The sequence below is a fragment of the Brassica rapa genome, chromosome A09, assembly GCF_000309985.2.
Source record: "Brassica rapa cultivar Chiifu-401-42 chromosome A09, CAAS_Brap_v3.01, whole genome shotgun sequence".
Lineage (NCBI taxonomy): Eukaryota > Viridiplantae > Streptophyta > Magnoliopsida > Brassicales > Brassicaceae > Brassica > Brassica rapa.
This window is the reverse complement of record NC_024803.2, coordinates 3,073,745-3,087,907: the sequence shown is the minus strand read 5'-3', so window position 1 is coordinate 3,087,907 and position 14,163 is coordinate 3,073,745. Positions and strand designations below refer to the sequence as shown.

The 14,163-nt window shown below is 36.2% G+C and overlaps 3 protein-coding genes, 1 non-coding gene and 1 pseudogene across 5 annotated transcripts; 1 reads left to right on the top strand and 4 right to left on the bottom strand.

Moving 5' to 3' along the window:
* The first annotated feature begins 8 nt into the window (after positions 1-8).
* Positions 9-2,765, top strand: LOC103837162 (putative pectinesterase/pectinesterase inhibitor 28). Its single transcript, XM_009113492.3, has 3 exons — positions 9-455; positions 574-1,123; positions 1,424-2,765. Exons 1-3 carry the CDS (start codon positions 9-11, stop codon positions 2,566-2,568), a joined length of 2,142 nt encoding a protein of 713 aa, XP_009111740.2. The 3' UTR covers positions 2,569-2,765.
* Positions 2,766-4,314: 1,549 nt separating this feature from the next.
* On the bottom strand, positions 4,315-5,581 carry LOC103837163 (60S ribosomal protein L18-2). The gene is made up of 5 exons (XM_009113493.3): positions 5,491-5,581; positions 5,230-5,319; positions 5,011-5,139; positions 4,754-4,936; positions 4,315-4,666 (listed from the first exon to the last, which is right to left on the bottom strand). Exons 1-5 carry the CDS (start codon positions 5,491-5,493, stop codon positions 4,508-4,510), a joined length of 564 nt encoding a protein of 187 aa, XP_009111741.1. The 5' UTR covers positions 5,494-5,581; the 3' UTR covers positions 4,315-4,507.
* Positions 5,582-6,262: 681 nt separating this feature from the next.
* Positions 6,263-8,179, bottom strand: LOC103837164. Of its 2 annotated transcripts, none has more exons than XM_009113494.3 (4): positions 7,935-8,179; positions 7,020-7,390; positions 6,617-6,939; positions 6,263-6,549 (listed from the first exon to the last, which is right to left on the bottom strand). In XM_009113494.3, exons 1-4 carry the CDS (start codon positions 8,014-8,016, stop codon positions 6,423-6,425), a joined length of 903 nt encoding a protein of 300 aa, XP_009111742.1. In that variant the 5' UTR covers positions 8,017-8,179; the 3' UTR covers positions 6,263-6,422. The 2 variants fall into 2 exon arrangements, with proteins under 2 accessions (XP_009111742.1, XP_018509654.1); XM_018654138.1 differs by having other exon boundaries at positions 7,020-7,416; positions 7,935-8,020.
* Positions 8,180-9,661: 1,482 nt separating this feature from the next.
* LOC103837165 lies at positions 9,662-10,199 on the bottom strand (annotated as a pseudogene).
* Positions 10,200-12,112: 1,913 nt separating this feature from the next.
* On the bottom strand, positions 12,113-12,203 carry MIR164C (microRNA MIR164c). The gene has a single exon (NR_128658.1). It is a non-coding gene; the product is annotated as a microRNA MIR164c (primary transcript).
* Positions 12,204-14,163: the final 1,960 nt, after the last annotated feature.

Genomic DNA, 14,163 nt, shown 5'->3' with positions numbered 1-14,163 from the left:
AACAATAAATGGCATTCGGATCATACGACGATGATTCTAAGAGGAAAAGGAGGTACGTAGTTATCTCCATCTCATCTGTTCTTCTTGTTTCTATGGTTGTCGCCGTTACCATCGGCGTTAGCGTCAATAGCGATAACGGAACTAAAGAAGAGATCACGGCTTCCGTTAAAGCCATCAAAGATGTCTGCGCGCCAACGGACTACAAGAAGACTTGTGAAGATACTCTAAGGAAAGATGCAAAGGACACATCGGACCCGTTGGAGCTTGTGAGGACAGCGTTTAACGCAACGATGAAACAGATAAGTAACGTGGCAAAGAAGTCACTAACTATGATTGAGCTACAAAAGGATCCAAGGACGAAGATGGCTTTGGATCAATGCACGGAGCTAATGGATTTTGCAATCGGCGAGCTTAGTAAATCTTTTGACGAGTTGGGAAGGTTCGAGCTTCACAAGGTTTGTAAAATTACGGCTTCGTTTGCTTTTAACTTAAACTGATCATATATTTTTATATATTAGTTAATTATTTTTCTGACCATCTATTGATGTGTGACTTAATTCATTTATTAACAAGGTTGACGACGCATTGATTAAGCTAAAGGTTTGGCTCAGCGCGACGATTAGTCATGAGCAAACTTGTCTCGATGGGTTTCAAGGGACACAAGGTGATGCAGGTGAGACGATGAAGAAGGCATTGAAAACCGCGGTTCAGTTAACACATAACGGGCTTGCAATGGTCAGCGAGATGTTGAATTACTTGGGACAAATGGAGTTGCCGGAGATGAATAGTCGCCGGCTGCTGTCTCAAGAGTTTCCTTCGTGGGTGGATGGGCGCGTGCGTAGGCTCTTGAATGCACCCTTGTCTGAGGTCAAACCAGATATGGTTGTGGCTCAGGACGGAAGCGGTCAGTACAAGACGATCAACGAGGCATTGCGAAATGTCCCCAAGAAGAATAATGCAACCTTCGTGGTTCACATTAAGAGTGGAACCTATAAAGAATATGTTCAGGTGAATAGGACCATGCCAAATCTTGTTTTCATCGGTGATGGCCCTACCAAATCTATAATTTCCGGCAACAAAAGTTTCAAGGACGGTATTACCACATACCGTACAGCCACCGTTGGTAATGATTCTTATGTTATAGCATATCTAAATGAACAGTCTAACATAGTCTAGACGCTTTTAAAAAAATACATGTATAAATTAAAACCTAAAAGTTTATTTTTATCAATTTTGGGTTTATAATTTTGAAGATATATAGATGGAACTATTACGTTTGAAATTTTTTTAAAAAATATATATTACCGTTAATAGATTTTTTAACATGGTCTAAAAAATCATTTCAAAGGGCACACTGTTTACCTTTTGTGGTTTCTCTTATTACCAAAATGTATATAACTAATGAACCTTGTCCTTATTGCAGCAATCATTGGAGATAATTTCATTGCCAAGAACATGGGGTTCGAGAACACAGCCGGGGCATTAAACTATCAAGCGGTTGCCGTTAGGGTTCTGTCAGACGAGTCCATATTCTACAACTGTAGATTTGATGGTTACCAAGACACTCTCTACGCACATTCCCACCGTCAGTTTTACAGGGACTGTACTATAACAGGCACCATCGACTTCCTCTTTGGAGACGCAGCCGCGGTGTTCCAGAACTGTACATTACTAGTAAGGAAACCACTCGCGAACCAGGCATGTCCTATAACCGCCCACGGACGTAAAGACCCGAGGGAGTCCACAGGGTTTGTGCTCCAAGGGTGTACTATTGCTGGTGAAGCGGATTACTTGGCGGTCAAGGAAACTAGCAAAGCTTATCTTGGAAGGCCGTGGAAAGAGTATTCAAAAACTATCATTATGGAGACGTTCATACCGGATTTTATTCCCGGTGAAGGATGGTCGCCGTGGCAAGGGAACTTTGGTCTTGACACGCTCTTTTATTCGGAGGTGAGGAACACTGGACCGGGTGCAGCTGTGGCGAACCGGGTTACTTGGCAAGGAATCAAGAAGTTGAGTGAAGAAGAGATTGTTGAATACACTCCAGCTAAGTATATACAAGGTGACGATTGGATTCCTGGTAAAGGTGTTCCTTACACGCCCGGTTTTTTCGCCGGGAACGGTTCAGCAACTGGTGCCGGTTCCTCCAACTCCACAACTACCGGTTCAAGCGAACCGGGCTCGACAAACTCTACAACAGGGTCAGATTCTCCAGCGGCTTCCCCAGGAGCCTCACCCGTCACTGAAAGTGGCTTAGGGTCTCCTTCGGCTACTCCTTCAGCTTCACCAACAGCTTCTCCTTCAGCTTCACCGTCAGCTACTCCTTCAGCTTCACCATCAGCTTCACCATCAGCTTCTCCATCGGCTACTCCTTCAGCTTCACCATCAGCTTCTCCATCGGCTACTCCTTCAGTTTCACCATCAGCTTTTCCATCGGCTACTCCTTCATCTTCACCATCAGTTTCTCCATCGACTGCTCCTTCAGCTTCACCTTCGGCTACTCCTTCAGCTTCTCCATCGGCTTCCCCTTCGGTTTCGCCTTCTATTTCGCCGGAAAGCTCTGTTTAAGATTTGTGTCTAACTAGAGGTCGTGTGTATGTATCTTTTGCTTTTTACTCAAGAAAATGATAAAAAGCTTGAGGATTTTGTAAATGAGTATATGATTAGCTTTGTAAATTCATGTTAAGTCTATCTAATTTAAATTGCGGGTATTCACTAATCCGTATAAAAAATTTCAAAGTAAAAAACAGATTTTTGAAAGAAAATGTTTTTCTTAAACATTATAAATATATAACATGTTATTTATTAAGGGATATGTATCCCACATTGGAAAATCAATGGGACATTAAGTAATATATAAAGGGTTAGGACCAATCCACTAATAGCCAATTGGTTTTAAGTTGGAAGCCCATATTAAACCCGAATCTAACATGGTATCAGAGCCCAGATCCTAATAAGTTAAACCCCTAATTAATATTAACCCTACCCGACCGGGTATATAGGTCGTAATTGATTCGCTCGACCGAGTATAACTGTCTTAAAAAGTTTCCGAGATTTCTGGCCGATAAGAGCCATCATCTCGAGGAGGGGTATTAAGGGATATGTATCCCACATTGGAAAATCAATGGGACATTAAGTAATATATAAAGGGTTAGGGCCAATCCACTAATAGCCAATTGGTTTTAAGTTGGAAGCTCATATTAAACCCGAATCTAACATTATTATCTTGGATATATAAATATAAAATTTAATTTAAATAATTAATTTAATTTTTTAAAAATTACCCGCAAATTTCAGATGGGACGGATTCAAACCTCGATTTGATCTGTTTCTTAGCACTATCATTTAAACTAACTTTTGAACATGTGTCAAGATATCATATTTATTTAGTAATCATAGGTTGTCTATATGGCTTCTTTGGATTCAAATGTTAAGACAATTCGATTCAGTTAGGCGCTACCAAAGTATAGAAGACTATCAATTAACTATATAGGCCCAAACTCCGTTGACTAGCCCAACCCAGTAAGCAAGGTCCAGAATTGAAACTTTTGAGCCACCTTCTGTTTTGACTGTTTCAGTGGAGTTGTGTTACAACGTAGGTGAAGGCCATACACTTGTTCTGATAAACGTTGGGAAAACGGCTTATTCATGCCCGAACTAGAGATTGCTGAGAAAATACATACCTCAACTTTTACTGCAAGTCAAAACATACCTACACTAATCAAAAATTTAAAATTCATGCCTGAATTATGGATCGATAAAAAAATACATACCCCAACTCTTATTGCATGCCAAAACATACCTTAACTAATCAAAAATTTAAAATTTATGCCTAGTCTTTAGAAGTCAACGCTAATTTCAATCTATACTATAATAGAATATATATAAAAATTCATTAAGGATAACATAAACTTTAGCTACTCTGTTTTTTAACGTGAGAGCTCCGTTGCTATAAAATTATTTCAAAAATAATAGTATAGATTGAAATTAGCGTTGACTTCTAAAGACTAGGCATAAATTTCAAATTTTTGATTAGTTAAGGTATGTTTTGGCATGCAATAAGAGTTGGGATATGTATTTTTTTATCAACCCATAGTTCAGGCATGAATTTTAAATTTTTGATTAGTGTAGGTATGTTTCGACTTGCAGTAAAAGTTGAGGTATGTATTCTCTCAGCAACCCCTAGTTCGGGCATGAATAAGCCGTTTTCCCGATAAACGTTAGTGTGTTCTTACTTGACAAGCTTCATTAGCTAATCATATCTACAGTAAGAGATGATTTAACAGTTATCAAGCTAGTTCTGAGATGCTAAAAGACAGTTATCAAGCATTAAGCAAAGTCTTAAACAGTTATCAAGCAAAACATTCAATTGTCGATTAGAACAGAAAAACAGAAAACTCAAAACAATGTCTGCAAAAAGCAAATGAGTAACAAGAGTGGTCTACAAAAATTACGATTCTGAAAGCAGCAACCATAAGGAAGCAACAACAACAACCTCGAAACAACCTTAGACCTTGAAACCACGACTCTTTCGCTTTCCTCTAGCTTTCTCAAACTTCCTTCCCTTAGCCCTAACATAAGGCTTGGTGTGGCTGTGTGGCACACCAGGTGCTTTACCAAAGTGCTTCACCGCTTCACGAGAGTTCTTTGGTCCTCTAAGGAGAACCTGTCACAACAACAACACAACACAACATCCCAATTTCAAATAAACAAACTTCAAAAGGTTGATTCATTAAGAAATTATTAAACTCACCGTGTTCTGTCCCAATGGAGCAACGAGAGCAAGCTGGTCAAAGGTCAAGCACTCACCACCAGCTTTCTCAATCCTAGCCCTAGCCCTCTCCGTAAACCTCAAGGCAGTAACCTTCATCGCAGGAATCTCATGCACTCTCAAATCATCAGTGATGGTCCCAACCAACACAGCAATCTTACCATCCTAACGTACGATAAAGAACAACACCATCAAAATCTAAACAGACAATAGAGTGGGTCACAAGGAAACAAACAAACCTTGCCCTTCATGAACTCAACGAGCTTGGAGAGTGAAAGAGGAGCCTTGTTCACTTTGCTCATGAAAAGCCTCTTAAGGATCACAGCATCGAACTTGCTTCCGGTTCTCCTTACCAAAAACCGGTATAGCTGCAATTAAACCAAACCAGCGTAGCATACGGTTCAGACAACAAATTAAAAGAGATTCCGACAACAAACTAGTCATAGAGATTTAACTACCTTGACGAGAAGCTTGAGGTAGACATCATCGGACTTTGGAGCAGTCCTTTTGGTCTTCTTGCTCTTACCTCCGGCGATAAGATCGATACCCTACAATAACCGAACAAGACCACCACCGAATCAATACAATAATGATAATTACAGAACACAACTCTCTGAATCTATAGAGCTAGAAGAAACACTAAGGAGTCAATCATTAGCTATAATAACCAGATCAAAGCTCAGAAATGATTAGACAGTGGAGATCAAGAGAGTACGTACCATGGCGTCTGTTACGGAGGAAGACGGAACTGAAGCTAGGGTTTATCAATTTATAGGAGGAAGCTCGTTCGCATTTTTAGGTTTCGTGACTTCATCTTCGCTTTTGGGCTCTTTGGGCCCAAATCATAAGCCCATTTGTAAAATATTTTTATCATGGCACAAATATGTGTTGTTGGACTTGGTTGCGATAACATGATTTTTGATTGCTATTTTCTGGACAATGCCGTCAATGAAAGTTAACAGCTAGTGGAATTTTTACTCTCATTATTCTTACACACGTCATGCCATTTGTATTTTTGTTTATGCTTTGATGCTAAGCCAATTCATTCAACGAGCTAGTGGAGATTTTTGTGAATGTAACAAGCACATTTACTTAAAAGTCAACCAATTGTTAAACGAGAAATTTCATGAGTATTTCCATTTGGTACAAGATATTTGATATTATATACATCGTCTATGCAAAACATTTTTTCTCTATAAATTTATATAACTTTTCTTTTCATGATAGTAGAACATTGTATTTCAGTTGACGTTAGTAAAAAAAAAAACTCAACTAATTATTAAACAAGAATTTCAAAATGTATGTGTAAGATACTTGGGGGTGTATAAATTACTTTCTAAAACTCAATTTCTGAAAATTTTCAAAAGTTTTGGATTTATTTTTCATTTTCTCGTTTATAATCATTTTCTGTGTATAGATGCAGAATGATCTATCTCTCTTCTGCTTCTGGAGAATTGCATCTCCTTCTTTCAACCTTTTTAGTTTAAGTTCGAGTGTACAAACCTTTTTGCATTATCATCAAGGTACCACATTTCAAACACAATACATCTATCATTTGGCAAAAACAGTTAGCTCATGGCTTTTGCAACTAAACATCTTTCCATACGCCAACTCAGCTTGTTCATTGGTAAAAAAAAAAAAAAAAAAGAAATCAACTTTGAACTAATCTTCTATTTAAAGCTGCACTGTATGAATCCCCGTTCGCATCCCCTCCTAATCTTCTAGCAGCTCTCTGGATCGCAGCTAGCCTCTGCTTCTGCTTATGGTTATTCCATTGCCTGTAGCAGGTAAAAGCAAGTGTTAGTAAGTGTTACAGCCTTAAGAGAGAAGAGACAAAGGCCAAACCTGATCAAGAACATTCCTGCAACAAGAAACGACACTCCCAAAGAAACCTTCTGAATCGTTGTCATTACTCGAACCCATTGCAGAAGATCTTTAAAACATGACAAAGTCTCAGTCTTGAAAGAGGTCTTCTTCTTCGAGTCTCTTGACCATGATTCCACCACCGATTCTAGACTTGCTTTGCTTCCGTAACACGGTTCTTCTCTAGAATCCTCATTTGTCTGAACGGCAAAGCCAGCTGCTTCGCAGAATGATGTGCCGTTAGACTCCCAATTCGAGGCCTTAACGCAGATGATATCGTCGTTTACTCCACAGGGACCAATCGTCTATAAGCACATATATGGAAGCCATTAGAATCCCACAGAAAACAAAGGTCCATGTTGTTTTGTTTATTATAACTCTTTACCTGTGTAAGTGCATTACTAGAGAAGTATGCGTCTTTACAAGCATCAAAAACTCTGTCACAAAAGGAGGCGCAGATGCGAGGAGGACCGGGTTGAGTACCGACGTCCGGGTTACAGATTGAACACTCTAATAACTCGAACAAATGCAGACAATCTTGACTAGCTTCTCCATGAGTAGCCAAGTTTCTGACAGCTACGAAAGCTGGGGTTGTCTGAGCAGGAGAGCAACATGTCCTTTTACGGAACACACGGCACATAGTTAGATCCTTGGATCCTCTACCAACGGAGTTAGGAGGCTTTCCTGCTGATTCATATGGTGGAAAGCGTCCTCCTTTAGAAACACATACTCCTCTCGGATCCGGTTTCACTGCACCTACAACCCCAAAACAGAGCATTTCACTCAAATTGAACAGCTTTATTGCAAAGACTTCAACTTTTATGAATAATTAACAAATAACAAGCTGCGGAACAATTAACAAAGCGCAAAACTCAGTTTCTAATCAATTTGGTTTGCATCAGACTAAATCAAGATGATCCAAAAACAGAGCATTTCACTCAAATTGAACTGCTTTGATAACTTTTTTTTATCGCAAACCTTCACTTTCATGAAGCTGATCCAAAAACAGAGCACTACCCTCAAGTTAAACAGCTTTGGTATGCATTTAGTATGAAGACTTCATGAATAGACCAATCAAAAAACGAACACTGAACCCACATGAACAAAAAAAAAACAAGCTGAGGAACAGAACGCAAAACTCAATTTGGATTGCATCAGACGAGTCAAGATTGATAAAAACGACAAAAAAGATTGAGACTTTGAGTGATAGAATCGAAATCTACAATACCCATTTCATGAAATCTAAAGAGCAGATCAAATGGAAATGTGAATCACGAGAACCCTAAGGTTTGGGACTAACCGGACGAGAAGGAGATGAGGAGATAAAGAAACAGGATCGGACTCTGAATCAGAAACACCTTCTTCGTTGAACATCTTCCCATCTTTTCTTTGATTGATCTAAATGCCCGAAGCAAAAGTCTAGATAAAATACGAACAAGACAAGAGTACTCGTGAGACTTAAGTTCAACAAGTCTGGTCCGCGAGGAAGACACAAACGGGTCGACCCGAATGTATAGACTCCGTCTACTTTGGTTTTATTGCTTTACTAGTATTACCACCTGTGCTACGCACAGGTCAATTTACTTTAAAAAAAATTATTTGATAGTCATAATTTTCAATAAGAGTGAATATTGTTTAAAATATTATATGAACAGTAGCACATAATATTAGAGATACATGCATTGAAACAAAACGGTTAAGGGGATGAAACAATAAATTTTTATATCATTATAAAATGGATACATGTTTTGTAAAAAAATTCAAAAATAAATAAAATATATACCAAAATATAAAATATACTTGAAATACAATATTTGATAATTTCGTACAGAATAACAAATACTTAATTTAGTTTAGTGTAAATTTAGATATGATGAATCTTATAAATTTACTATTTAATTTTTATAGTTTTCTGAAAGGACTTAGTTTTTATAGTTTTTTGAAAGGTCTAATTTTTTATATTTTAAAATTGACACTTTATGTTAATTTACCTAATTTGATCAAAAATGTTAATTTACCTATCATCTTTTTTTTAAAGCACACATCTAAACAAAATTAACCCACATTACTTATTTTGACAATGTGATGAATTTATAAAATTAAAATTTACAACTTTAGTTTACCTTTTATAAATTAAAAGAATTGTCTAGCAACAATTAAGTAAAGTAAATTCACCTTTAGATTCATAACTGCAAGCTTCGTGATATTTCAGCAACAGCTTTAGCTTCGAACTCAATTGCAGTAGTGAATACTGAAAACAAAAATTGATAAATGAAACATTAGTTGTTTCAAAAAAAAATGAAACATCAAAAGTGCTACAAAAAAGTCAACAAATCAAAGAAAAATAGTAAAGAATGAACAACGTGCAAAACCTTCTTTGTCATGCCAAAACCTTATGCTCTTTGATTCAACCAAAAGATCACTGGCCTTGAATGTAGTTATAGGTTTTTCACAAGAATAATATTTCGTATGCTCCATTCTTTCTCTCCAAACCGTGACTTCCACAGGCTGTGAATCAATAGATAGAACAAACTAAGTTAGCTATGCCATATGGATCTAAAATCAATTCTTTTAAAAATTACCGTACCAGTATCAATTGCTTCCCAAAATTCTACTGTATCTATCTAAAATCTTGTCGTTAATAGACTTTTAAGTATTAATCTAGATGAAGAATAAAAAAAAAAAATTGTGCAGAAAAAAGAAAGAAAAAAAGCAGAAGAAAAGAAAGAAGATATGAAGACCCGATATTGAAATTGAACTTTTAAGAGAGATGAAAAGATCTCTTGTTTTGCTGGAGAAGATAGAAAAAGAAGTAAAAGAAATTGAGATTAAATTATATAAAAGAGGAAAACAGTCTGAAATCGTGTAAGTGAGTTTGAACGTGGAAGAAATATTGTGATACACTATTGCTAAAATTTAGGGATCAAAGTCAATTTATTTTCAATCAATTACTTTTTCTTTTAAAAAAATATTTTCCATTTGTCAAAATTTAATTTGTCATGTGACTTGTGATTTAGTATATAAGGGATATAAAGTCTATTATTTCAATGGTCTTAACTCATAACATGAACTAAAGCAAGGCTTTCATTGTGGCACCAATCTGATCACAATCTGTCTGATAAGCCGACAAAACACGACAATGTTCAGAAATAACAACATGAGATTGATTTGGTTTCATGGATCCTCAAAGCAGCTTGACGCCAGCTTCCCTGACAGAATCAATCACAGCCCTGACTTTACCATGATACCTCTGCTCTTTCTTCATCTGAATAGCAACAGCTGGAATATCTTTGATCAAGAGTCTTTCCCCGAGGATTCTACCAATCTTTGAAGCAGCAGCCACGTCGCGTGTGACTTCCATTGTTTCCCTCAATGCTTTCTCCTGCGAGCTCGCTGAGCAAGCCACTGTGGCTGTTGGTCAGTGGATGACTTGGGCGTGGACAAACTTGTTCGTGAAGTGCATCTTCAAGACGTAAGGTTTGAGGTAGTCGAAGAGACGCGGTGGTCTCACTGCCGGTGGAATCACCATCTTTGTTTCTCTCTCTCTGTCTTACTCTATAAAAGTCTGCAAGGAGAAACAAAGTGTAACCCTTTAAGAGAGAAAGAGAATCTAATAGTAAACGTAGAAGAATCTACATCCTGTGTTTATAACTCTCCAGCATTTAACTTCTTTCAGACATTTCATCAAACACCTGGTGGATATCAATCTAGTGAGAAGTTTGGTCCATATTCTCAAGGTTGAATCTCGATAGCCTAGTCCTAAGAAACTAATCTAGTGTAAGAACTGCTAAGAATATTTCGAAAGTTCTAGAAATTCAACCCGGATTGTACCTATGGGAAGCGACGGAGTCCGGCGAAGGGAGAGAGAGAGACCGGAAAAAATGCCGACGAGGACGAGATATTGGGTTTTGATCAAATACACATACTAAGCCCACTATTGGCCCATAATACACATACTAAGCCCATTGTTTTACTCTAATTTGAGTTTTCAATTTTTCAAGTAATCTGAATATTTTTCAAGTACCTTTAGTTATTATTTTTATATAATTTTTATAATTTCTGAATAACTTGATAACACATCTTGATTATTGAAAGTTTAGAAACAAGATTAAAAAAATTAGCTGCTATATGGTTTGAATTACGGAAATGACATTACAAACTGTAGTATGTTTACCACTATATTAAAACAATATTGCGTTTACAGCTTTTTCTCAAACTAGCCTTAATAAACTTGATATTGGTTTGGCTCACTTTGAGACAGTCTTTTGTAATAAGATGCGTGAGTGGTATAACATTGTGGAATACTTCATTATTTTAATTAAGTAAACAGTTTCTTTGGTTTTTAGTTTGGATGAACAGCTACTTTTCAGTTTCTATTAATTCCACATAACCTTCCCAACAGTTTGTTAACGTCAATATGAGTCATAACTCAATTTGGTACCATATAAAGTACAGCTTAGGGACATAATTGATCTACATTTCCTAATCTAGGATAAAACACCAACCTGACATTGTAGATGTGGAGAAGCATCCTTTTGATATATCTTTCAATACCGATTTGAGAGTCGGCCAATCTTACTCAGCGTTGAGCAACTGTAACGAGTTGTTTGGAATCGGACTCCAAGTCAGAGAAGATGTTCCCATATCCAAAGATAAAAGGGAAATTGCAATTTTGTTTGAAGAATGTGCATTGTTATGTTTGTCTTTCTTATTTATTATACAAAAATTCGTTATAAAGTTGTACCCTCCAGTGTTCTTTTTCCTGTCTCCACAAGTACATGACAAGAATATTACTTGCGTAAGTTAACAGTGACTCTAATTTATTTCACAGTTAAATGGCAGTGAGAGTGAAAGAGAGAAAGTCCCCCGCTTTCTCAGGGAACTGAACCTTTCTTTTTTTTACCCTATTTACACGTTTGCATACATATTTATAAAAATGACGTAAGCATTCAGTGTATTTTTTGGGTAACTCGTTTCCAAATAAAAATAAAAATAAAAATAAAACAAGGTAATGTTATATAGAGGAATACATAAGAAACAGATTTTTGTCAGAGACTCAGAGTTAACAGAAGTCTTGAAACTTGAATATTCTGATATTAATATTAAGAAGTTAAATATTTTTATTTAGACACTATCAGTAATTCGGGAAGAATATCTTAATTCTTAACTCTCCAAAACCCTTTGTCAAAAAAAAAAAATCTCACCTCTCCATGGAAATTATATTTACCAATGATTATAAGAACGAAATTAACCAATATTGTTCCATGTGTCCATGCCCATTTGTGTTCATAAATATCGCGTACCATTGCCAACAAAAGTGACAAACATCTAGAATACCTATACCAGTGTTTATTTCAAAGCATTCTTATATAAAGTTGTTCGATAGGGAATCCTTCGGTAAATTTCAACTAAGATCGCTTATGAAAATTATCTTCTCACCGGGGACGATTGCATAGTCGGGAAGGGGGAGAGACACACGTGTTGGAGTAGTAGAACACGTGCAAAAATATGATCAACATGCACAGATCTCTCATTAGTTCGCACGTGCCCTGCTTCTCCAGCAAGTGTTACTCACCCATTACATTTCTCTTGCATCAACTCCAAATAGCTTCCATGGCCACGCACGTATATATAGCTACTTACTGTATAGGAAGATAGAGAGAGATGTTTATCTAGAAGGAAATAGTTAAGAACAAGTATATAACTTATAGTGAGGACTGAGGAGGCATGAACTTCCTCTTTCTCGTTTACTTATATATAGTGGGTTTTAATTGTTTGATAAAATGAGGCAAAAGTCTAAAATAAGATAAATCCGAAAATTCAAAAGTATTATAACATAATAATAAAATGGAAGTGGAATCAAAGTGATTGAGTCTTGAAGTGGGTTTTCTTTAAATGTGAATAAGAAGTGAGATGGCAATCATATCACCAAGTCTTTCATTACTTTTAATAATGTTTTCTTTTCTTTGTTCAAATTTACTTTGAGGGAGATGTATATACAACATGCATGTCTGCATATATAGATTCGTAAAACAAGACTTGCATTAAAACTACTCCTACTCTTTTTAAAAGATGCATTTTTTGTGTTTCAAGCATATTAAATTTTAGTTAAAATGTATTATTTTGTGATTATTTATTTTTCATAATTTCAAACCAACATTATTTGAAGAAGAACAATATCATTATTAACTAATAATAATCATATATAGAGAATGTCAGATCAGGATTTTAATTTGAATCATATTTTTATTTCAAAACATTTACCTTTCAGAAACAAAGAGACCTTTTCCCAACATAATAAAACCAACTTTTTTGTGTTGGTGGAGAATTGCAAATTGATTATGCATGAATAAACATAGTTGACCTTTGACGAGGATAAGAGGATCAAATCATCGATTTACAAATGGACAACGTTGGGTAGCTTGTAAGAATATCTTAAGCATTGTTAATAAATAATGAAATACATCATTACGCAATGTATGTAACAGAGACAGACGGTAAAGATAGGTGACGAGCTTGAGTCAGTTTATGTCTACTAGTACTTCCTGCCACCGAATCCAAGTTCAAGTCTCACTATTTTCCCCAGTTTTTACTTCATCGTGACGTCACCACAGCTATAGTTTTTTTTTGCAACTTGGGTACACAACTATAGTTATGAGATCACCATATTATTACCAGTTTAAAATCTTATAATTAAGAGCGTTTGGGGTTTGAATTTTCCGTGTATATTTGCCAGGATTAAAACTACGTGAATATTTATACTCACATGCAACGCCGAATAATTAAAGTGATGGTTTATATTAACACAATCAAAGTTTCGTCCAAAAACGCAGTGATAAGAAAGGTAGGGAACGACGATTAAATGTAGTGTAGCCTTTCATTAACGACGACTAAGCGTCCGACTATTCCCGATATTCACAATGACATGGTAGTTCATGCAATCCCATTACTAATAACACATTAATCAATCAAAACCAAGTGACAAAGTATTTCATGCGGCGTGTTTGCTTTAAAATAAAAACCACACCACTACATTTAAGTTTTCCAATAAAGTAGAATTAGTAGAATTAATAATCAAAGTTTTAAGCAACTTTCTCTAATACGCTTGATTTTTTTAAGACATCATAACTTGGTTTGAAATGAGGAAGAAATGAAATAATTTTTGTTGTTGTATAAAAGAAAAAAAGAAGAAAATGATGGTGAAGAGAATGCGAGATGATGAAGAAGTGACGGAGACAGTAACACAGAGACAGAGAGGAATCGGTTGCGTGTTCCTCGCGAGTTTCTTTCTCCTTTTTATCTTTCCCTTTTCCTTCTTTTTACCATACTCCATAGATAGTGAGACAGAGACTTTCTGTGTCTTGAAGAGTTCCAATGCAATTCTTTTTTCTTTATCACTTACTGTTCTTGTCTTCTCCCATTATTAACAAAACTAAAGAAAAAAACTAAAACAAACCTTTATGATCTCTATACTTTATAACATTAATATATTTGTAGCACATATTCAACGGTAGCCCAAATTCAATGAG